The sequence below is a fragment of the Sceloporus occidentalis genome, unplaced genomic scaffold (assembly GCF_023333645.1).
Source record: "Sceloporus occidentalis isolate IW3139 unplaced genomic scaffold, rSceOcc1.0.p SCAF_118, whole genome shotgun sequence".
Taxonomy (NCBI): domain Eukaryota; kingdom Metazoa; phylum Chordata; class Lepidosauria; order Squamata; family Phrynosomatidae; genus Sceloporus; species Sceloporus occidentalis.
In genome coordinates, this window is record NW_028317098.1 from 2,097,645 (window position 1) to 2,122,853 (window position 25,209).

At 40.6% G+C, this 25,209-nt stretch overlaps 1 protein-coding gene across 2 annotated transcripts in view; it reads left to right on the plus strand.

Moving 5' to 3' along the window:
• The window catches only part of GRHL1 (grainyhead like transcription factor 1), a 73,504-nt gene that overhangs the window by 9,881 nt on the left and 38,414 nt on the right, over positions 1 to 25,209 (plus strand). For both annotated transcript variants that reach the window (XM_089498298.1, XM_089498299.1), the window contains exons 2-7: positions 8,253 to 8,439; positions 13,890 to 13,954; positions 18,734 to 19,127; positions 22,646 to 22,722; positions 23,746 to 23,902; positions 24,589 to 24,700. In XM_089498298.1, the coding sequence (XP_089354424.1) occupies positions 8,253 to 8,439; positions 13,890 to 13,954; positions 18,734 to 19,127; positions 22,646 to 22,722; positions 23,746 to 23,902; positions 24,589 to 24,700 (992 nt within the window). The remainder of the gene's footprint in view (positions 1 to 8,252; positions 8,440 to 13,889; positions 13,955 to 18,733; positions 19,128 to 22,645; positions 22,723 to 23,745; positions 23,903 to 24,588; positions 24,701 to 25,209) is intronic.

Sequence of the window (25,209 nt, forward strand, 5' to 3'; positions counted from 1 at the left end):
CAGTCTGTATCCCGCTCCATATAGGAAGCCTTTTAGACCACTGCCTATCTGTGAGGGCCCAGTGTCCAGTCTGGATGGCAAGGCAAGTGCAGAGGATCTCTATTCTGGCTCTAGCCCTCCTGTTTTCTGGTATAGACTTGTGATTTATGAATGTGACAAATGTATTATATTCATGCCCATCCCATCGTTTGTCTAAAGAGTACAGGATGGTTCTCTCACTTTACCTTCATTTTGTAATTACAGTATCCCTATAAGATAGATCTAGTTGAGTCTCTCTTACCTGGAATTCCAAAATCTGAAATACTGCAAAATCTAAAATTGGCTACATGGGTGGCTGAGGTAGTGACACCTTTGCTTTCTGATGGTTCAATGTACATAAATGTTGTTTCCTGCACAAAATTATTTGAAATGTTGTGTATAAAATTATCTTCAGGCTACATGTACAAGGTGTATACAAAACATAAATGAATTTCATGTTTAGACTTGGGTCCCATCTCCAAGATAGCTCATTATGTATATGCAAATATTCCAAAATAAAAAAAACCTAAAAAATGCAAAACACTTCTGGTCCCAAGTATTTTGGATAAGATTTTTATTGTATATTATTACCTATTGTTTTATATGTATTTTGTAGATTGTACGCCATTGTTAGGTTTCATTTTTATTGATTTGATCATTTGTATGTACAGTGCTATAAAAATAAACTATAATAATATAATATAATATAATATAATATAAATAAATAGAGAGACTCAATCTGTAGTGACTGTCCCAGGGTTACCCATTGAACTCCATAGTTGATTAAGTGGGACCTGAACCTGCATCTCCCTGTTCCTAGTCAAATAATTTAACCTAACCTAGAGGTGCCCAACAGGTGACACGCCAGATATTGAGTGGCAGTCCCCACCATTCCTTTCTATTGGTTATACTGTCTAGAGCAGTGGTCCCCAGACTGTGCTCTTTAAGGGATTTTGGACTTCAGCTCCTAGAATCCCAGACTATTGGCCAATATGGTTGAAGCTTCTGGGAGCTGAAGTCCAAAATCTCTTAAAGGGCACAGTTTGGGGACCACTGGTCTAGAAAATTGCACAGGGTCACAACATGCTCAGTACTGCTCTATCAATAACACCACATGGTTTGCTTTAACACATGTTTGGAATCTTATGTATCATACATATGTTCTTATCACAGGTGTAGGGTTTCCTTCAGCTGTTTGAGTGTATACTTGATGTCAGATGTGGGCTTAATCCTATGTAATACATAAACATTACTGAAAGTGGCTTCAGGTTTTGTTATTGCTTATATATGACTGGAAAGTATATATAGCTAATGACAACTTCACTGACAATGCTGGAGGTACTCAAATTTTCTGTGCGTACGGTGGATTGGAGCTATGCTTAGTCAACCTTTGTGGCATGCTTAACTTAGGTCTTACTGTTTTTAGTAGGTCTACTCTCTAAGTATTGCTTATTCCGGATCCAACCTAACCTACTTGGATTATATTCTTGGCAGACGGGAGCCTGTAAAAATATTGCATGTGGTGTCACGTTGTAGTAGTTATTGTTGAGTCATTCCGTTCTTGTAATAGCCAGAATAATAAAGTTGTTCTGCATTGTATTGGCTAAGTTCATGGTAGTGCAGCAGCTAACACTGAATTGTAGGAGATGTGAATTCAGGTCTCTGATAGTTGTGAATCTTGGCTTTCTGTTTCAGTTTCTCTTCCTGTTCTACTTATCATTGATGGCAATCAGAACAGCTGTAAATTGCTAGAGAAATGATGCCTATTATTTATAAAGTTGCTGTTTTAGTCTGTAGAAGGTGAAAGAAGAATATTTTTCAGGGCTGAGGGAAAAACCCACCCTGTTTGTTTAAACTATATTGTATTTAAAAGACCAGTTTCTTTCCATTAATGTGTAGGATTACACCAATATAGGACTAAATCTGAAAATAAAGTAGGAAAATGCGGTTCAGATGTTATGGCCACTGGCTTACATAGTAATTATTCTTTAAGAAGAGCTCTTTTAATGGAAGCTGTTTTGGTTGAACATGTGTTGAAGGATTTCTTTCTGAGTGGCATTTCTTACACTATAAAATAAAATGGTTAAAAAGAAACAACAGGTCTAACAATGAACAACTGCCAATAAATTATTAAAGTTAAAATGTGTAAACTCAAAACAGTCATTGTCGTTCCAGTAAGATGGTTGGAAAATAATAACAATAGCCAGACTTTAAAAATATATATGATTTTATCGCAAAGTGCCCCCCCACTGCAAAAAAAGTCATTTGGTTCAGTGGCACCATGGGGGGGGGTGGATTGCACCAGGTGACACCCTCAAACACCTACATTTTGGCAGAAACAGGCTGTGGCATTCATCTGCATCCCTTTAAAATGCTTTAAGAGATGGTGGGAGTGGAGGGGAAAGCTCAGTGGGAGGAGAAAGGACTGGCCCCCCAAACTTATTAAATTAAAAATTTTAATTTCAAATTTTTAATTTTTAATATAAAAATTGAAATTTTTGAAATTTTTATTCTTTTAAATTTTTCCTTAACAACATTACATTTTAACCAAATCTTCACTGTGTATATGTAAATACATTTGGGTTGTGCATATGATACTGTAATTCGAAGGTAATCATTTTAATTTTCCTAGTTGCTTATGTTAGAACTGTTAGCATTACGTTCAGTGGTATATGGGAATTAATAAGCATTAAAACTCAATGGATAAGAATCTCAAAAAGGGGTAAGAATTGTGTGGCCCTCTGGATGTTGCTGAACATCTGCTACTATGAGCTTGAGACAGCAGAGCCAGTGGGGAGGAATCGTGGCAGCTGCAATTCAGCAGGCTCTAAAAGGCTACACAATTTACACCCAAATCTAGAATCAGGCAACATCCAAGGTGCCTGAAATTGGGCTACTGCTATGAGCTCAGTTACTTTCTCTAAGATTGGTAATTTAGAATCTAGTCTATAATTTGCCATGATCCTTCCAGTTTAGCATTCCTTTGATCTCTTTGCTACACAGCCATGCACTACCCAATATGGCATAAACACTGCCTCCTTTAATGAAGCAGGAAAGTTCCTTCCTTCAGTGAGACACTCCTCCTCACAAATTGGGTTGCCATAATTTGTCTTAAATTGCAGAGAAAAGTCCTTTATTTGAAGGGTTGTTTAATTTTTGTTGTTAATTGCTGTCAGGTTGGTGTCAATATAAGGTGACCTTATGAATGAGAGACCTTCAAGACACCATGTCCTGCTCAGGTCCTATAGATATAGAGTTATGGTCACATTGATTGAGTCTATCCACGAGTAATGCAACCTTTTCCATTTTTCTAATGAATAATGTCATCTCAAAGCCTAAATACCGTAATGGCACCAGATCCTGCCTGATTTTGGAGGTTAAGCAGGATCAGCCTGGGTTAGTACTTGGATGGAAGACCACCACCGAATACCAGCTGCTGTAGGCTATATTTCAGAGGAAGGAATGGGCAAAATCACCTCTGATGATTCCTTGCCTAAAGAAACCATAAGTCAACAGGCAACTTGAAGGCACATGCAAACACAATGTCATCTCATAATGGTCAGAGCTCAGTTCGGTCATACTGGCTTTTAGGGAGTGTTTAGTTTTGATTTGTTCTAGGACACATTTATTTGTCTCTTTGGGAGTCCATAATGTCTACAGAACTCATATTTCAATTGAGTTGATTCTCTTCCTGTCAGCCTATTTCACTGTCCAACTTTCATAATCATATGTAGAAATCAGAAATACAATAGTAGATGATTCTGACTTCAGTATTCAATGATATACCATTATACGTGAAGATCTTATCTGGTTCCTTCATAGCTGCACATCTAAGTCCTAGGATTGTCTGCACAGGTAAAAACTTCAGTCCTAATCCAGAGTCCTAATTCCCATTAACCTAACTTTGCCTCAAGAGCTGGCAAATTTGGGGGAAACCCTGGTGTTCATCCAAAACTCTGGGGTGAGCACAGGGTTGTGTGGCATGTGAACAGCTGGATTGGGCTCAAATTTGGCTGTTCCCATGCCACATGCTGTACCATTCCCCTTTCATTCACTAAGCAGGACAGGGAAAGGAGATGGCCTGTCCCCAGAACTTCCATACCCACAGGAGTTTTGTGGAGAGGCTGTCTGGTGCACTGGCACTTCCAACCATGTGATCAGGGGTCCCTCTATCTTTTCTCATTGGTTGTGCAGGTGAAGCCACGCTTAGGAGAAGTGCTAGCACGTTTCTGCAGGTACGGAAAGTGATGGAGTAGCTCTGGGGATGGGATGGGATGGGATGGGATGGCAGTGTTGATTCGGTGTTGGCCTGGCTGGCCTGTGCTAATGATTATGTCCTTCCGTAACGGGTATATCCCAGTGCATGCTGCCACTATCGGGGCAATTAAGAGCCAGTGCAAACAACATTAATCTCATTTTGATTTCTTGACTACACTCTCTATTTTACTTTATGACTGAATCCAGGTATAGAAAGTGTGACTATTTCAATATCTTATTCCTTCATTCTGAAACTGTGTAAATCATCTGAGGTCATTATTTTTGTTACTGTTCAACTGTAACTGTTCTTTTGCAATTTCTTCCTTAGTTTTCTACAGTAGTCATTCCTACTCTTTGATATTTTCTGCTAGTAGCATGGTATCAACTCCATATCTTAAATTGTTGATGTTCCTCCATTTTTCATGTCTCCTTCCTCCAAGTCTAATCCAGTTTTCCATATAAGTTCTGGATATAAATTAAACAGATAGAGTAATAAAATGCAGCCTTGCCCAATCCCTTTGCCAATTAGAAATCTTTCTGTTCTTCATATACTGTCCTTACTGTAATCTCTTGTCCTGAGTAGAGGTTACACATCAGGACAATAAATGTTGTGGAATATCTAGTCCTTTTAAACTTTAAAGCTAAGGAATCATCAGTCTGCCTCTGTCTGTAAATCTTCTGGAGTGGCCCTTGTTTCTGTCCTACCAACATCACAGGTACATCTGGTGGGAACATGGGGAGAGGGCCTTCTCAGTCTTGAACTCCTTTCCCAAGGATGATAGGTTGATCTCTCTTTGCTATCCTTTCCTAGGCAGATTACACCTTTCTTTTTGTGTATTTTTATTGGGTTTCAACTCAATAAATTTAAACAACAATAACAAACAGGCTAATGACCATAGAACAGAGCATACAATAACAAAACAAACAAATAGCAATAAGACAAGACAATAAAATAATCCACAACTTCATTCATTTATTTCCTTTCCTGCAATACTTTTTATTTGGTTAGGCCTTTGAGGGTTGACTGCTCAGGGTAAAGGGGCCTTTTGTGTGCTGTGTTGTTTATATTTATTGTTCTTCAACAATTTTTAATTTTATTGATAGTTGGATTATATTTTTAATTTTTGTACAGTGTTAATGTTTTAGCAGTTAATTTTTGAAGCTACATTGTGTCCCATACTGTGGAAAAGGCAAGATATAAATATCATCATCATCATCATCATCATCATCATCATCATCATCATCATCACAAGCAAAATTGTTGCACACAGTGAGGGTGCCAGCCTTGTGTCTTCTTTTATGGAGTACTATCCTCTTTTTGAAGGACTGAATCTACAGTCAGATTTACGGATAAAGCACCATATGGAGGCAGATTAGGGACCTTGAACTTGTCCGTCAATACTGAACATATAGATAGCAGACTGAGAAACAAGCACACAGATCCTCTGTTGACAGTCTTCCCCACTAGACAAAGATACATAATGGGTCCTTGGTATCCCCTGGAGTTTGATTATAGGACCCCCTGTGGATACCAAAATCCATGGATGGTCAAGTCCTATTATGTATAATGGCATGGTAAAATTGTGTCCCTTATATAAAATGGCAAAATCAAGGTTTGCTTTTGAATTTTTATTTTGGGGGGGGGGATATTTTCAAGCCTTGGGTGGTTGAATTCATGGATGCAGAATGCATGGATATGGAAGACCAGTTGTATTGTATTTCTATCTAAAAGATGGTCATCAAGCCAGCATGGTGTAGTGGTTGGAATGTTGGATTATGATTCTGGAGATTAGGGTTCAGTTCCCTGCTTGGCCATGGAAACCTACTGGGTGTCCTTGGGCAAATCACATACAGTCAGCCATAGAAAACTCCATGATCAGTTTGCCTTAGGATCACCATAAATCAGAAACCACTTGAAGGCATACAACATCTTTTGTAAATACACACATCAGCATCTGAATGGCTAAATGTACGTTTTATGCAAGTCTGTGCCCTATTTTGTTTTTGGTGTTCTTCTTTGATGTGTAAGTGACCAGATACTCACAGAGAGACCAGATATTCACAGCCAGGCCAAAAGTTTTCTGGAGATGTATGGATCAAGCTTCCATGGGGTTGCCAGTACTTCCACAAGCCTCTTGTCTTCTCCCTTCATCATAAGCAAATGATACTCATTCGAGTTGTAGCCAGAAGAGGTGAACATTGCCTGTGATACAGGTTTTGTGTTTAACGGCATCTAACTTGGATCAAACACTGGCATTTTAATTAGCTCTTAACTTGAGATAATCCTTAGTAATTTCTGTGCATCTTGCTAGAGGACAAAACCAAACAGAGTGCTGCCTTGTTTGGGACCTGCTGGTTGAAATCCCAGTTTTTCCATTGAGTGGTGTGTGCTATTCCACCTGAGGGGAAAAATAAAAAGTGCTGTGGCATACATTTTCATAAGCAATATTGTTCTTTCTCAAAAGCATGCAGTGAACTGAGAACATAGCAGCTGTAGGTATCTATATGGACTGAATAAAGGATACACAGTATATTAACTGCAATATCTTTAGTGGGCAACCAAAATGCACAAAATAAATCATGCAAGCTTCAGTACCTAAGAAGTGTTGCGCAAGCCAGAGCTTGGGAAAGTTACTTGAATGGACCACAACTCCCAGCATCCCCCAGCCAGCATGGTAATTTTTCTAATAATAGTCGACAAAGAAGAAACAAGCAGGGTTCTGTCTCTGAACATATGCAACAGTATAAATTCAAGGTTCAAATCTGAGTGACTCAACCCACCTGTTTGTTTGCCCTTAGCCATCATAACAGCTTATACCCACCACAATAGTCTTGCTTATGTGTATAAGATTTCAGTGCAAGTGTATTTAAGGAGCTAAATAATCACACAAGCCATTGATGAGTTTGTTCAGTAGTGAGTCACGACTAAGGAAAAGCTTTTCTGGAATTGTTATTTTGTACTACTGGTCTGTTCTCTTCAAGTGACCATCTTGGAGTTGCTTTTCATGCTCTTTTGTGCAGAAGCAGAATTAAGCATACAATGAGGATGTTGGCTGGAAGGTTGGTGGGATTCATGCAGCATTTGAAGTCTCAAACTAGGTCTTGGCCATTGTGTTTTTAGACAACAGGGATGACAAAAGTCTGGCATTGTATTGTCAATATCTAGCATTCTGAAGATATAATTTTAATATGATTTGAAGTTGCATTTTAATTTTTTTAAGTATACAAAGTGAAATTTATACTTATGACATTTTCTGAAGTTTTACAGCAGTAGATGTAATGCTTCAACTCCTCCCAGAAACCGCAAAGAGTGGCTAGTGATAAGGGATTCTGGGAAATGAACATGAATGATTCTTCCCCACCACCACCACACACACAGCTGAAATGAGAACCACTGCTTTAGAGGTTTTGCATCATGATGTGATGATTTTTCTAGTGTACTTCATATACTCATGGCAAAATAACTGGGAGTCTGCAGTTTATTTATAAAACCTTGTCTTGCACATATGAAGTTGCAGCTTCAATCTGTTGTCCTCCTGAAATCCCCGAGAAGTAACTGAAATGACCATCACTCTGTCAGGTCATCTGACTTGATAGAAGGCAAAGAGTTTGGCATCTGGGCAAGTGAATATTAGCATGCTTAAAACACATAATGTCTAACCACAATTCATGAAGCAACATCATACTAGAACAGTGGTCCCCAAACTGTGCCCTTTAAGAGATTTTTGTACTTCAGCTTGCAGACGCCTCAGACATGTTGGCCAATTGTCTGGGATTCTGGGAGCTGAAGTCGAGAATCCCTTAAAGAGCACAGTTTGGGGACCACTGTGCTAGAAGAACACTGTGTGAGCTCCTGTCCAGAAGTGTGAACTGCCACAACATCCATATGCACATGCATAGATGTCTTTGGTTGCCCATCAGTGGCTGCTTTTAACTCATTTATAACTGTGTTTTCTTTCCTCTCTATTTTTTAAAAGCAAAAGACCAGTCTTGGTTCTGCAGAACGATGCTCTGTACTCCCAAAGGCGACCGTTTACGAATGAGGATGAAGCCTGGAAGTCTTTTCTTGAAAACCCACTTACAGCAGCTACCAAAGCCATGATGAGCATTAATGGGGATGAAGACAGTGCTGCTGCCTTGGGCCTCCTATATGATTACTACAAGGTAGGTCCTGAAATTTGGGATTGACTGATAGACAGACCAAAGTAGGCTTGGAATGGCGCACATTCTTAAATGAAACAAAAATTTTAAAAGCCAAAACCTTTATCACTTGGTGGACAACAGAACACAGCCGCATAGGTAGTGGCTTCTAATATTGTAATCTGAACTTTTAGTTACATAGTTCATTGTATAAACAAATGTGTATCAGACAAGTACTTTCCCCCCCTCCATGTTATGACAGAGCGACCTGTTCTGAAAAGCCTTTTTAATAGGTCATGGTGTTGGTGTATTTGCACACACTGTACTTTGTTATTCGGTTCTGTCTTTAATATAATAAAATAAAATAAATACATGTAGGTGTGAGGGTGAGAGAGATGAGAATGAAAAGGTTATAAATCTCAGTTTAAGACTAAGGATTTAATCCAAAACCCATGCAAATAGTCCCATTGATGTCAGGGGTCTTTCAGATGTCTTTTTTTTAGAGTGATGATATGAATTATCTCACTAATGCATTCTGGGTTTGTTATTCACACTATGGAACCGTGTCTCTGCAAGTTTGGTTGCTAACATGTGCCATCACTCAAATAAACATGAGTCAGTGATGTGAATGTATTTGAAACACATTCAAGGCATGCAGAGTTTTATCCCAGTTTATCCTGGGTCTATTCACATCGGTTATTCACACTGCCAGTGATGTGACTCTAAAAAAAAACTCTGGAAAAAACCCAATACCAATTACTGGCCTGTTACAGACAGCCAAAATAAAACTGCTTCGAGTCACAGTGGAAGTATGGTGTTTCAATGATGCATGCGTCCTGAGAGTCCAGAAGCCGCACCAAAGCCACGCTCCAGTCCTTAGGGCTGGAGCGTGGCTTTGGTGTGACTTCTGGACTCTCAGGACGCATGCATCATTGAAACACCATACCTCCACTGTGACTCGGAGCAGCTTTATTTTGGCTGTCTGTAACAGGCCACTGTATCCTGGGGTAAGTGGTTTTTTTTTGGCCCTCCCCCTACAAAGCAAACTGAATCGGGTGCATCTGAACAATAAAGATTTCAACCCAGATCCAACCCAGGTTATTTTCACTGTCTGAATAACCCCTCAGTGAAACCAAAAGGATTTAGCTTGAGTTCTTGGGTTGTGCTATCCTTAAGCGTAACTTTGTGATTTGATAACTTGGATGTGCTTGGATGTTATTGATCGCCACCTACATCAGATGGTCTCCAAAGGGCACTAATGTAACAGTTAATGTGAACCCAGATATGTTGCTTGAACTGAGCTGTGCTCAGTTATACTCTGAATTAGGTTCATCCAGTGAAATTAGTTGGCAGGAGATTCAGGTCAGACAAAAGGAATTTTTTGTTGTTTATTCCAAATGGTAATTAATATACAGAATTATCTGACATAAGAACATGACCACTGTTTAGGTAAAAGGTAAAGGTTTTCCCTTGACACATTTGTCAAGTCATGTCCAACTTTAGAGGGTGGCTGTCATCTCCATTACTAAGCCAAAGAGTCAGTGTTGTCAAAGACAACTATGTGATCATGTGGCCAGCATGATTGCACAGAATGCTGTTACCGTCCCATCAAAGAGGTACCTATTTATTAACTTACACTTTTACATGCTTTTGAACTGCTAGTTTGGCAGAAGCTGGGACTAGTGATGGGAGCTCACTATGTCACGTGGTTCCTGGGCCTCAACCTGCCAACTTGCTGATCTTGCAATCATCAGAATCAGCATCTTTACCACTAAGCCACTGTGTCCCTGACCATTGTTCAGATGGCTCTAAAAAAGCGATTAGACAAATTTATGGTAGAACAATCTGTTGATTTAAGCAGAGCCTGGAAAGGTTACTTTGATGGGACTGCAGCTCCCAGTATTCCCTGGCTAGTTTGGCCACTAGTTATTACGACAGATATATACAGTCTCTTGATTTCATAGGCACTTGTCCCCATCGGTCTGTTCTATCTGTCCATATCAGTGGCTGGGGGCGGGGGGAGCAGCCATGGGAGGATATTTTTGCCTTTTGGTCTTGCATGTGGTCTTCTCTGATGCATCTCATTGGCAACTGTAAGGCAGTGGCTTAGATCAGGGACAGGAATTATGGGGCCTTCCAAATGTTGCTGCTAGTCCTGTTGAATGCTGGGAGCTGAAGTCCAACAACATCTGCATGATTCTTGCCCCAGTCTGTTTGAACCCTTGCAAGGTTCTCTGTACTCTAACTTGTCAGTAGCTAAACTGAACTGCACTTCCTGGGAGTTGACACCCTTGTTTCTTAACACTTCCTTATGATGCATCATATAGATGTAGCTCTCAAAGGTTTCCTCATTCTGGGGTTTCCTTAAGTGGGTTAAATGGATGAGCTGTTTACACCCTGAATGGGTTATATGCATAAATAGACCAGTGCTCCACAGACAATATTTGCAGTTTTCTGCCATCAAGTGCAGCAGGAGCTAATAGAAAAGGCCTGGTATCAGGGACAGATTTCCACAATCCAAAGAATTGAACTTCTACCCCCATTACACCTGATGCTTGGCTGGTGGGAGTTATGACCCAAAAATATTTGGAGGGCAACTGTTTGGGGGAAACTGCTCTAAATGGATTTATATTGGCTGCTGAATAGTGAGCCAGCAAGGTGTAGTGGTTTGAGTGTTGGACCAGGAATCTGGGAAAGCAAGGTTCGAATCCCTGCTTGGTTATGAGAACCCTGTGGTCCCACTCTGTAAGCCTAAGAGGAAGGCAGTGACAAAAATGTTCTGAATAAATCTTGCCAAGAAAACCCTATGATAGGGTCGCCATGAATCAAAGTTGACTTGGAGGCACATAACAAGTGACAACAACAACAGGCTGCTTGTGTTTTATATGGAATCATAGAAGTCATACTTGTTGCCTGCCTGTCACGATCCAGATGCTACATGAGGTTCCTTTGCTGTCTTGTGAGAGTATATCACATTGTCATGAACAGCTGTGATTCCCAGATATTAGAGCCATTTGACATTACCTTGTTCTCAAAGTGAAAAAAACAATCCTCCAGCCTATCCCCCAGTCAGTATGGCCGCTGGCATGCTGGGTTGCAGATTCTGGGGATTACAGTCCAGAAAAGTAAATTTCTGAACTCTGTATTGTCCTTCCAATGACTTGGCTGCTTTCCAGTTCCAAATCTAAGGGTGGGAGAGAGCCTATTCCCTCTCCAAATTCAAAGAAGTGAAGGGTTGTAAAGATGATTAATTAAGGTCTGTATGTCTCGGTTAAAGGGTAGCACTTAAAACTACATCAACTCTGCGCTTTAGTGTATGCTTAGTCTAAATATCTAAAACTTGTCAGACCGGCTACAGGACTTGAGGGGCTACTGGTCAGTGATGTCATCTTGTTTAGCTCCTGCCAGTAAGAAAAGCAGGGGGTGGGGGGGGGGAGAAACACTTATAGTCTTATGAAATAGCAGGTGGATTGGGTAAGAGCAGCTTAGATTGGCAGTTGTGGGCCTTGGAAACTTTAACCAGCACCACCTCATCTTTGAGCAAGCAAGTCTGTCATCCTTTTTTTAAAAAGTAATTTTGTGTGTGTATTACGTTATTACTTGCTAAACTGGCTTTCTCTGCATTTAAGTGGTTTTTTTTAAAGGTATGCAGACACATTACTACTATAGATGACAGTTTGGGATCCACCTCCTTCTCCAACTCAAGACATTTGTAGGGTGGAATCGATGGATGTTGCTTAACCCTTTCCCCATCTGCTAGCTTGTTGTAAATGTTTCCACCTCCTTCACCCCAGTGGATATTACAGGCCCAGCATATGTTGGGGATCCTGTTTTTTTTTTTTTCCTGTTAAAGAGTAGTTCCTCCCAAGATCTGTTTAGGAGTATTCATCTAGGTTTCAGGATGTAAAACATGGGGGCTGGCATTCTGTATTGCAGTTACAGATTCATAATCTAGAGACAGAAAACCATAACTGCTTTGTATTCACTAACACTGTGTAGTCAGAATCGTAGTGCTAGTGCCATGATCACAGTGACTTCCCAAACCTACTTTAAAAGCAGCAGCCATGCTGAGAGATGGAGGTCTGTTTTGCTGGTGATCGGTGAGAAAGGGGAGGATGTTTTTACCTCCTGCCTGCAAATGAGGCTGTGACAATCTGAAGCAGGACTTCATTCACAATTTCTTGATTTTTTGTGGCAACTTTGCTTGCTGTTGGAGAGGGGATAGAAACAACTTCCTTCTTGCACCTTGACTGGCAGTTGAACAGACCACCATGTCTCTTGATGCTGCCTGGTAAAGTAGGTTTGGAAGGGGGCCGGGCCAGGAGACATTACGTAGCTATACATATGTGATTACGTAAGTAGCTGATGGGTTGGGAATTCTCAGAGTATACAAGTCAGCAGTGGAAGATCCATATTTTGAAAACAGATGTCTCATACCTGAATTACAAGCTAACAAAGCACCGCTTACAATACTGGTTCTCTGCTATCCCTAATTCCCTCTTATGTATTCTATACAGTACTTAAGAATCTCCCTCTTTCCCACTTCCCCGCCCCTGCATTTGGGCTGGAAGCCATTTAACACAACTTTCCTGCTCCTTCTTCTGTTAAAAAAGTTGTCATCAGCCTCTAATTTCTGTTGATTAAAGAGGGTGTTTCCACTGTCATTTAAATGGCTTGTATTTGTCAGGGAAAGGTGTTTAGATGCAAAGGTGGTGCTGATATAGCAGCTTTCAGTGCTGGAGGACATCAGGAGAATTTCACCTGATGTGCAAATTGGCTAATTCCACATAATAGGCAACTTTGTGTTGGCAGTACTAATTGCCACCTTCAGTTCTGCCAGCATTATGAGCACTACTAGTCATACACATTTCCTTTCTTTATTTCTTTTAAAACCAGTACTGTATTTAAGTTAGGCTGTCTTAAAAGAAAAGTTATTGTATTTGAATCTTTGGGAAGCATTTAACAACCTATGCCAGGTGTTGCAAAGTGTGTTTCAAAAGCAAAATCTTACATTCAAGTGGTGCTGCACTTACACTTGAATGTAACATTTTGCTTTTACACTGAAGGAGAAAGAGTTAAACAACAGGCCTTGACAAGTGCTCTGTTGTGATCACCAACCTGAATTGTGAAGTTTTCTGTGATTTAAATATTCTCTCACTCAGAGTTTGAGAAAAATTACCTTTTGGGATTGCAGTTTTCAGAATCCTCATCAGGATTCTGTGAGTGGTAACAAAAGAGTAACTTTTCCAAACTCTATCTTCAAATTTGGGCATGAACAAACCTGATAGCAAGGCAAGTTGTTCTCTGCAAATAGTAGGCTAAATTCCTGTGCCTCTATCATTATCTGTAGTAGATACTGTGTGTTTGTCTTTCCTTATTTTCTGTTCTGGTGATACCTTACAATCAAAGAAAGCTTAACTGTTGTAGTGTCCTGTGAATAGAGTTTGAGTGACTTTTGTGTTTCATACTTGAAGGTTCCTCGGAGAACATCAGCAGTGAAACCAGATGTCGATCATTCTGATCAAGACCATGGCAAAAGGTTTAGTATTCAACATTAACATGCTTACCTTAAAAGAATTCTACTTCATGCCTGACATCTCTAGAAAAGGAGAATGGATTTTAAATACAAGCATTCCTCTCTTAACATCTGACAAAGATGTTCCTTTTTACAAAGTATTTTTATGCTTTCTTGGCCTTCCCTCTTTTTCTCCTTGTCCTCTTTCTAGCTGGAGGTTATTTTTTTAACAAGCATCAACATTGGGAGGATGGTGAAAGAGAGCTGGACAAATGCTGACTTCCAGTGTCAGGTTGCAGCATTATGCCAGCAGTAAACAATGCAGTAAAACTTGAGCTGGGAAAGAATGAGCTTTTACTCTAGCCATAATATTACTATAGCAGTGTGTGCCTGCCTACGAGAGGCAAAGTGAACAGCATCCCTTACTGAGCATCCATAAACAGGAAAGCAGAAAGTAGATAAGCATGCTTCGCCAGCTCCTCCCAGCATAGATCTATACATGTGGCCACCTAAGTGAAAAATCATAGGAAAAGTGGAGGCTGGTGAAAGACAAAAAAAATATCCCTAGATGCATTTTGGAAAAAGCTTTTCTAGCAGTGGCATCTCAGCCTGGGGGTGTCACCAGGTGCGGGGGGCAGGGCTTCAGAGGGAGGTCTAGGGGACAGGGCCAAAAAGATGCACCCTCTTCTTCCCAGCCTGTGCCACTTTAATCATGAGTAAAGTGGCACCAGGCAGGGAGGTGGGGTGCACTGGGCCCTCTTTCTCCCTGCCTGATGCCCCTTTACTCATGAGCAAAATGGTGCCGGGCAAGAAGGTGTCACCCCTCTTCTGGGGTGTCACCCACTATGGTCTGTACCCACTTGTGACACCAGTGGATTCTAGTAGTTTTTAAATGCTTTTGGTTACTTCTGCAAGCCTACCTCACCTGGTTGTTTCATTTCACATATTGTTAGTTTTGGATAGAAAGTTTGTTGAACTGCTCTTCTTTTTTGTGATGCAGAAATATATCCCTATTCTTTGCATGATATTTCCCTCTCTGGTACCAGATTTTCTGTTGAAGAAGTAATGCTTAGGAACACATCTACAGTTGGTTTCGATCCCTCCCCATGGATACAAAAAAATGTTAGACCTCAAGTCCCATTACCATCAGTGGATGCTGACATGCGTGTGGCTATACTGATGTGGCTATATATATGTACGTGCCGCCATTGATGATAATGGGGTGGGGCCATCTGTGGATGCTCCGATCTGTGGATGGCTGTTCTCCCAATACTGAGGGCCGACTATACTTTGTTAACTGAGGTATACCTATAAATTGGGGTACTTTCTCCAGTTCATCTCAATTTTGAGATGAGTAACTTGTGGTCCTCTAGATGCTATTAGAGTCAAAGCATCAACCTCAGGTAGCTTGGCCAGTAATCGGGAATAATGGGAGTTGTATTCTAGAAATATCAGGAAAGCCACAGGTTGTTCACTCCTGCTCATAGATAGACCATGAATGCAGATGGCTATAGTATTCATTCTTGACCTTGATCTAGTGGCAGGTAGATTAAGCTGATCAGGGAGGAGAGCGTCTATATATCTAGGCCTGAATATCCCCAAGAGAAGGAACTCTAGGAAAGCTGATAGACTAGAAATCATTCTTGTTGCTGAGAACATTGTCAGCCAGCTATAGCACGACTGGGAGAAATGCATCTTAAGACTGAGAGGTGAGAGATACGTTTGTTTCAACATCTTTTTTTTCTAAATACACCGAGTTTGAAAGAAATACTTTTTTGGACTACAGCTTCCAGAATCACTCAGCCTCCACAGCCACTGACCATGTGGGATGTGGGAACTGTAGTCTTTAAAAAGCAACATTTTCAAAGCTCTAGCCCAGAGGTGTCAGGAATTCATTAAGTATAGTTATATGTTGTTGGAGTCCTATAGTCTTTTTCAGGTTCAAACTGAATTCCACTGGCTGGTGAGGGTAGTGATTAAACCACAATGATATGGATTGGTAAAATTTGTGAGTCAACACACAACCAAGAAATATCTGTGAAGATGTCATAGTTACGAATCCCAGTGCTTAATGGAGCAAATGAGGTTGTTTCCTCTATGTCAGGCAGAGGTTTCCTTTATGGGAACATGGCCTTCTCTTTCAAAAGTTGAGGATTTCTATGGGTTGGAGTGGAGGGAACACCTCACTTCCTCCATTTAGGTGGGCTGGATCATGTTCCTCCTACACATGGAATGATTTTCATCACCATTTCCTGTTAGATACTGTTCCCGATATATACATATGCACACCAGCAGCTGGTAACACAATATGTCCTAGTTATCACTACATTGTAAATTTGCATACTTGCATCTAGCCCCTAGTCTGACCACTGCTGCCAGTTGCTGCAGTGAGTGAGAAGCTGCACAGCTATCTTTGACAGTGAAGTTGGATCCCATGATGGAAACTTCTATGGAAACCATGTAGCTCTGCCAGCTATCTCTTGTATGGAATGCAGTTGCTCATCTGATTGTTTTAACCTAAGCTGGAAAACAATAGCTGCACGTCGCCTGCATACCTGACTTCAGGTAGCTTGTGATGGAGTCCAGGAACTATAAGATTGATAACTGTGGATAGTTTGTACAATCTGATCCAAAACCCTCTCTGGCTCATCATCCCAACTGAATTATCTCAGGCCATCCGTGTTGCCCATGGATCAAATGCACTCCCCTCTTTTTTCAGTCCTCTAACCTCCATAATTGAAAATGAAGGATTGCAGATCCAGAAATGTGATTCATATTTAAAACAAGGTCTGTGAGTTTGTAATTAGAATCATAGAATCGTAGAGTTGGAAGAGACCACTAGGGCCATCCAGTCCAACCCCCTGCCATGCAGGAAATCCAATTCAAAGCATCCCTGACAGATGGCCATCCAGCCTCTGTTTAAAGACCTCCAAGGAAGGAGACTCTATCACCCTCCGAGGGAGTGCATTCCACTGTCGAACAGCCCTTACTGTCAGGAAGTTCCTCCTAATGTTCAGGTGGAATCTCTTTTCCTGTAGCTTGCATCCATTGTTCCGGGTCCTGTTCTCTGGAGCAGCAGAAAACAAGCTTGCTCCCTCTTCAATATGACATCCTTTCAAATATTTAAACAGGGCTATCATATCACCTCTTAACCTTCTTTTCTCCAGGCTAAACATCCCCAGCTCCCTAAGTCGTTCCTCATAGGGCATGGTTTCCAGACCCTTCACCATTTTTGTCGCCCTCCTTTGGACACGCTCCAGTTTCTCAATGTCCTTTCTGAATTGTGGTGCCCAGAACTGGACACAATATTCTAGGTGGGGACTGACCAGAGCGGAATACAGTGGCACTATTACTTCTCTTGATCTAGACACTATACTTCTATTGATGCAGCCTAAAATAGCATTGGCCTTTTTAGCTGCCGCATCACACTGTTCACTCATGTTCAACTTGTGGTCTACTTGGACTCCTAGATCCCTTTCACACGTAGTTTCATTCAGCCAGGTGTCACCCATCCTATATCTGTGCATTTTATTTTTCCGCCCTAAGTGCAATACCTTACATTTCTCTGTGTTGAATTTCATTTTGTTAGCTTTGGCCCAGCTTTCTAGTCTATTCAGGTCATTTTGAATCTTGATCCTGTCCTCTGGGGTATTAGCTATTCCTCCTAACTTGGTGTCATCTGCAAATTTGATAAGTATGCTCCCAATTCTGTCATCCAGGTCATTGATAAAGATGTTGAATAGCACTGGGCCCAGGACAGAGCCCTGTGGGACCCCACTGGTCACTTCTCTCCAGGATGAAAAGGAGCCATTGTTGAGCACCCTTTGGGTTCGGCCGGTCAACCAATTACAGATCCATTTAACAGTTTCTTTGTCTAGCCCACATTTTACAAGCTTGTTTGCAAGAATGTCATGGGAAACCTTGTCAAAGGCCTTACTGAAATCAAGATATACTATATCCACAGCATTCCCTTCATCTACCAAGCTGGTAATTTTATCAAAGAAAGAGATTAGGTTTGTCTGGCATGACTTGTTTCTCTGAAACCCATGTTGACTTTTTGTGATTATGGCATTGCCAATTGAAACCATCATTTTAAAAACATGTCAAACTCTGCTTCGACCAATGCTAGTTTGATCAGGAGGGAGCAGTCTGGGCTGTAGTGGGTCCTGGGGTGGGATTATAGCTAATTTCAGACAAAGTATTAAATCTGTACCCCAGCTTTCTATCATCGGATAGCACTCAAGGTAGAGGTGGATGGAGACACTCTTCAAAGTTGTTGAAGGATGAGACCCCAAAATTGTTAAGTTATGGGTCCTAGCCATCCTAGTGCTAGATATGTGAGGAATATTCCATTACAGACTAGTGCATAATATCCTTTGTAAAGACCTGGGGCCCTTTAGTATTATTACAACTATGCAATTACAGCTCTGTGTTTTCACTTTAACTGCCATGCCAATCTTCAGGGGAATCCTAGGCTTTAGTGCCTAGGGGAAATATTGACTATTCTCAGCCAGACTGCTCTAGTGCTTTAGCAAATGACAAACCCTATGATTCCATAAGATGGAACCATGGCAATGAAGGTTGAATCAAATTGTGTAGTATGAAAATGTCCCTAATGTAAGCAGTGTTTCTCACCCACAATATGTAAGCAGTACAAGCTTCTTTCCTACTGGAGGAAAAGGAAAATCCTTCCATGATGGAGGATGCATTCAGGCAGCCTTGAGTCTAGTATTTTTCATGTTAGAAATGGGTATTCCTGCAGTGCTTGATTTGTCACCTGATCAAATGTTTTTGATTGTTTAGGAACGGTATACCAAACATGACAGAACAGTCGCTCATCACTGGTGGAGAAAACCGGGTCCAGGTCTTGAAAAATATGCCTTTGAATATCGTTCTCCCGCACACTTCCCAAATGGGTGTTGACAAGAGGAGCCACCTGACGACTCCGGACACCACTGTCACAGTCTCCATTGCATCCATGCCCACCCACTCCATCAAGACAGAAACTCAGTCACACAGCTTTTCCGTGGGCATCCCTCCAGCAGCTGTCTATCACTCAGAAACACCTGATCGGGTGGTGGTTTTAGACAGGAGCCTCAATGCTGACCAGTTTAGCACTACTACCCCGACCCAGAATTCCCAGAGGCGGACTCCAGATTCTACCTTTTCAGAGTCTTTTAAAGAAGGCGTGCAAGAGGTGTGGACACTGCCTGCTCTTTTGGTTCAGATGTTCTGTAAAACAGGGATGGGCACACTGCAGTTTGACAGCACCTGCCATTGTTTTTAAAAGTAGAAACTTTGAGGTCTTATAATCAGAACGGAATGCAAAATAGCAGAGAAATAGAGCCTGTGGTCTGCTGCATGTGTGAGGCATATACTGCATGTAAAAACTGCAGAACTTTGGAAACCACTTTGTTAGGAGTACAGCTTTTAGAATTTTCATGCTGTCCAGCTTTCTTTTCCAAACACTGAGAAATATGAATCTGTATGCGAATTACCGTAGATTAGAGCACAACTCTCAAAATGGCCAAGAGAATGGCACAAAGACCTAATCAGAAGCAATCAATTCATACTTCTTTTTTTACAGAGTAGGGTAGAAAAACTGAAGCCAATAACAAAAACTGCCAGCCGTAACAGAGTCATTTTTTAAAGCATGCCATTCTTAAGCTATCAGGGCCAGGAATTCTTACCAATCTCTTATAAATCATGCAGAGATGTAGTAGTATGTCCTGTTCTGCCATCTATTAAATTCCTCTGTAAAACACTTACCACATATGACGGTCCTGTGGTCCTCCAGCTGTATCAGACTGTATCGTTCCACCAGGATAGCAGATGGTTTGAGCTGCAGTATTATCTTGCAGAAATGTTTGATAATAAATCCTTAAGCCTACAGCCTTACGCACATTTACTTGGGGGGAAGCCCCCAGTCCAGTAGGACTTATTTCTAAGGAGACATGCAGAGGATTGAATTTGGATTCTTTCCCCCCACATTTTAAGCATGCTGAGCAGAAAGATGTGTGGCAGTTTATTGGCAACTCTGACACAAACCTCAGAACCAGAGGGTCAGAACTTGGAAAGTTACTTTTAAAAATGTAACTTGTTGTGGTTGTAGTTCTGAGACCATGCAAAGCAATTAGCTACCATTAGTTTGATTTTTAAAAATACGACTCTTTTCCATTTTGCAAGGGGAGGGATATAGGAATCATGCAGTCCTCTAGATGTCTTTAGACTGTAATTTCCAGCATCCATAGACAGTAGTGAGGAATACTAAAGCTGCTGTTCAGTAACATCTGGAGTGCTTCCCACCCCTGCTCAAGAGCAACTAAAATTGTTATTTTTAAATTACTCCTTTTAAAAAATCTAAATAGTTCAAGTTTCTGACTTGTCACTCAAAACACTCTCCTTTTCTCCATCTTGTTGCACAATACAGTAGCAAAAGGCATAGTGCAATACAGTGCATGAACCATATAATTTACATAGTAAGGTTACATTCCTGTGACTATAATGGTACCTAAAATTTTACCATCAGAAAAGAAGTAAAATTATCCTCCATCAAGTTACAATTGTAAAGTAACTTAATCATGCCTCCATTATTGGGGAAAGGAATGACTATAAGTAAACAAACCCCCTCTGAAGAAAACCCCATGATAGGGATAAGTTGGAAACAACTTGAAGGCATACAACAACAATAACTAGTCATGTTAACTAGTTAGTCCAAAGCTCTGAATAAGATTTCCAGTGGCCTCCCTCCTAACTGGTAGAAGTAGAGTAAGTGATATAGAATATTAAAATCTGGATAATAAATGTATGCAAACACAGAATAAGAGAACATGTGGACATGCTAAGTTTATGAATAAAATGAATTAAACTTGTGCAGGTCACAGAATCAGAGTTGCCTTGAATTCCGGCTCTTTTAAAAGCAGAAAACACCTTTAGCCCTGTATTCAAATAACAACTGCTTCCATTTCCCCACTTCTCCTCTGATTGTATGACTACACCTTAATCTGTTTGTGGATATCAGGTTCCTATTTAGTTCTTACATAAACCTGAAATCCCAATCTAGTGGATTAGAAACAGAAGATATTTTTCAGAACTTGTGGGAATAATATATTAAGTTTAAAACAAAAGCAACAACTATACAATACAAAATCATGGCAAGAATGCATGGCTCATTTTACAAAGAGCAGGGTTCTTTAATTGTGAATATATGGTAGTACAGTAATAATATCTGCAGGGCAAAAATACAGACACCAGTCTTGGTGTATAAAACGTATGTGTTTTCAATGCACCATTTCATAAAGAAGCAGAAACTGCAAATTTATTTTGGGAGGCTTCAGCTCTTAAAATCCATGAATTACACTTCAAAAAGTAACATTTCTGAACTCTGGAAAGAAATGGCTAAACGTACATAAAGTCTAGAAATTTTAGTCAAAACATTGACCCAAAAAAACTAAGCTTAAACACAGGCCAATGTAAGTACTGTACTTCCCCTCCTAAACTGATATATAGAAAGTCTAATATAATCTCAACTAAATATATGTCTCAAGAGCATCAAAGATGCTCTGGAGGCATGACAGAACCATCCCCTGATGAAACACAAGAGCATAATCTGTTCTGAAAGCACTTACACCCCCCCCCCCCAATCCATTCTGTCTTTATTGTGAACACAAATAGGCCCGCTGGAATTTGTAAATTCTTTGACATCAGTTTCCTTCATCCTTTTTTCCCCTTTATTACATGCCCCTAGATTTTATCCTTGACTTGTCCATGGGCCATATTCAAAATCCATAATTTTGGGCCCCAAACCTGCCCTCAATTTATACATACAGTCAGTTTATAGTTGAGTATATGCAGTAAATGCAAAGACTTGTACGCAAAATTGTGGATATCTCATGGGGCTGGAGCATTAATGGAGCTAAGCATCTTTCTACTACTGCTGCTGCTGCTCTATAGCTCCTAAATTCCAAATGCCTTATATGTTAAAGAAACACAAGGTATGCAAATGAATGCCTCCTTTTATGTCTCACCTTGCACTTTGCTTACACTATTGTGGATAAGGATTTTTGCCAGAATATTCTTTTATATTTGTTTTGAAAGCAAAATTGGAATGGAAGAGGAATCAAGACAAACAGCCAGGATTAGAAGTGTGCTCTCTAATATTAGCCCTAAACATTACCGTGCTTAATCATGCTATATATTCTGTGTTATGTATCTTATATTAAACTATAAAAGATGTTGAAACAACTCATGTAACACAGCCATATCTGGGTTACCTAATTCAGTCTCTTACAGGGTTGTAGCTATGTAGCAGAGCCAAAATGAGGGCATTGGCACCTGCATTTTCCTTCAGTCCCTAAATTTCCAAGAGACCGTAAGACCATTAGCACCAATAGCTCTTACATTTTATGTGTTTGCTTTCCCTTGCTAAATTTGCCTACCCCTTTTCTTTGGATTCTTACACTGTATTTCTAAGTGCTTAACTGAAGTTTTAATTGCTCCAGTGGTAGACATTTGAGAACTTAGGGAAATTTTCATGGCACTGCAGAATTCCTACATCCTTTTTTTGCCCTCTGCCCATCAGTACACACCTGTCCCCTTATGCAGGCTAGTTTGGGAGCATGTACATGGCTGCAAGCTGTTTATGAAAGAGAAATTTAGGGCTGGAGCATCCTTAGAAACTGCCACCTATGTCTGAAATGTAATTAATATTTCCAGGTTTTTTTCCCTGCTGAGCTGAACCTCCGGATGTCTGGCATGAGTTCTGAAGACTACGTGTTTGAAAGCATTGCTGGGTAAGAGCAAGCCTCTTCCAGATTTGTCTTTTCTCAGACTGGTGAGGAAGGGATTAAATAACCCCTTGCCCCTCCATCAGCCATCAAGGGATTAAATCCCAGGGTAATGTAAATCTCACGTTTGAATCTTGCTTTGGTAATTCACTGCATCTGCACTGCAGAAAAAAACCAGTTTGGCACCACTTTTAACTGTCATGGCTCAATGCTTTGGAATTCTTGGATTCATAATAGTTTGTTGTAGCACCAGATCTTTCTGACAGAGAAGGGTAAATGTCTCACGAAACAACAGTTCCCAGAATTCTGTACCATTGAGCTATGGCAGTTAAAGTGGGGTCAAACTGGATTATTTCTGCAGTGCTTTTGCAGCCCAGGTGGTTTTAGGGAGACCATATTTTGTCTGCTTTAGTTTCTGTATGTAGTTTGGGAGATAATCTGATTTACCATATAATGTTATGTTGTTGTAAGAATTAAGATTAGATGAAGGACTTGGAAGACCTGAAAACAGTATACATATTGTTTTCAGGTCTTCCAAGAAATATTTTTGCCTGTACTGTATTTATAAAGCAATGTGTGTAGATTCCCAGGAATAACACCTTCACAAATTCACTACCACAGGATATCATGATGATTTGCAACATGGACTGCTTCAGAAGGGAGTTAGTCAAAGGCATGGCTACTAATCATGTCCAGTATCCATATGCATTTTTATTTCAGAGTACAAGTGGAAGGAGTGCAGTTATGTCCTGTTTCCCAGGGTTATTTGGCTAGCCACTGTAGGAACAGAATGCCAATCTGGACAGATTGCAGCCCTTTGCCTACTTGGAAGTCATAACTGTTTCTCACAAAGGAAAAAATAACTCACAACATGGCTATAATAAGAGAAGCCTTACCTATGCATGCAAGGGGTGGTAGTGGTCAGCCCCATTACCTATTCTCTGTATTCTATATGTAGCGTATTGATTGTTAGATTTGGCTCTTTCCAGTTATAGTTGCCTTCTCAATCTCAACTTTCTAACTTGGCAGGAATAACTTTGAATACACACTGGAAGCTTCTAAATCCCTTCGACAGAAGCCAGGAGATAATACCATGACTTACCTGAACAAGGGCCAGTTTTATCCCATTACACTGAAAGAAATGAGTGGTGGCGAAGGAATCCATCAACCCATCAGTAAAGTGCGAGTGAGTTGCCTCTCTAGACTTTATGTGGGAGGTGAGGTGCCAATGAAAGAGGGGTGGTGTAATATTTGGGGCAAGCAGAAGGTTGCACCATTTTTATGGGCTAGCATTGAATCTATTTTTATTGGAATTCATGTCAGGTTATTTATATATGCATGCACATGTCCATAAACACACCTGCATGTACATAGACACATCCCAAAGTCCATATTGTTTGTTACGCCAATAAAAAATGCTCTAACATCTTAGGGCTAATTTTTCAAACCAACCTTTTACTGCATTTTTGGTTGCCCTAATAAAGGTATTACCACTGTATGCACTTCAAAATCAGTTTTATGGTCAATACAGCTAGGCCTGGATTTATATGGGGTCTACATGTTGTGGATCATGCCTACCCTGTTAATTGTTGGAGTGCTACTGTTGATTCAAAATGGCCTTCTCATCTCGAGAAGTTCTTTCCAATATACCTAGCCCTGTATACAGATTGGAAAACTCGACTGCATGCAGATTGCTAGGGCTGCACTGCTGGTTAACTGGTGAGGAGCTGTCATCAAATGTCAGCTTAGAAAAAGAAAAAGAAAAGAAAAATGTTTCCACAGAGTGATTTTGCCAGAGACCCTTTGGCTTTGCTGTCAGTTAAGCTCTTCTGTCTCTTTCCCTGCCCCACTCTTCCCCCTGCTTTTTTGAAGAGTGTCATCATGGTTGTATTTGCGGAAGACAAATCAAGAGAAGATCAACTCAGGCACTGGAAGTACTGGCACTCCAGGCAGCACACCGCCAAACAAAGGTGCATTGACATCGGTAAGAAGCTACTCAGTCACAGGTGCCAAAGCTCTGCTTGGCCGGTTTCAGTTCCTCTGCCCTGTTTTTTTTTTAAACTGAAGTTGACTAGCAGACCCAGAACTCTGCTCAGTCAGTACTCCGTGTCCACATGACTTGTGTTTTGCTTTCCTCATCCTCTAGGATAAGAAATACTATTGCCCATTTTAACCTTTTAGGTTAAGGAGGACTATAACAGGATACAGTTTTGTGCTGAGTGCTAATAGCCTTATTTGGTTGGTCAAAACCCACATTGGATGAGTGTTGAGATGAGTAAAAAATGTGGTCCTCCAGTTTATGCTGAATTGTAACTCCTAGCATCCCTGGCTAGCTATACTGGCTAGGGCTCATGAGAAATGTAGTCCAAACATCTAGAGAGCCATGCATTTTTCACTGTTGGATTTGAACTGACTTCAGCATGAAGCTTACTTCAAGAGAGTTGGGATCAAAATATGCTGCAGAAATAATCCAGTTTGAGGCCTCTTTAACTG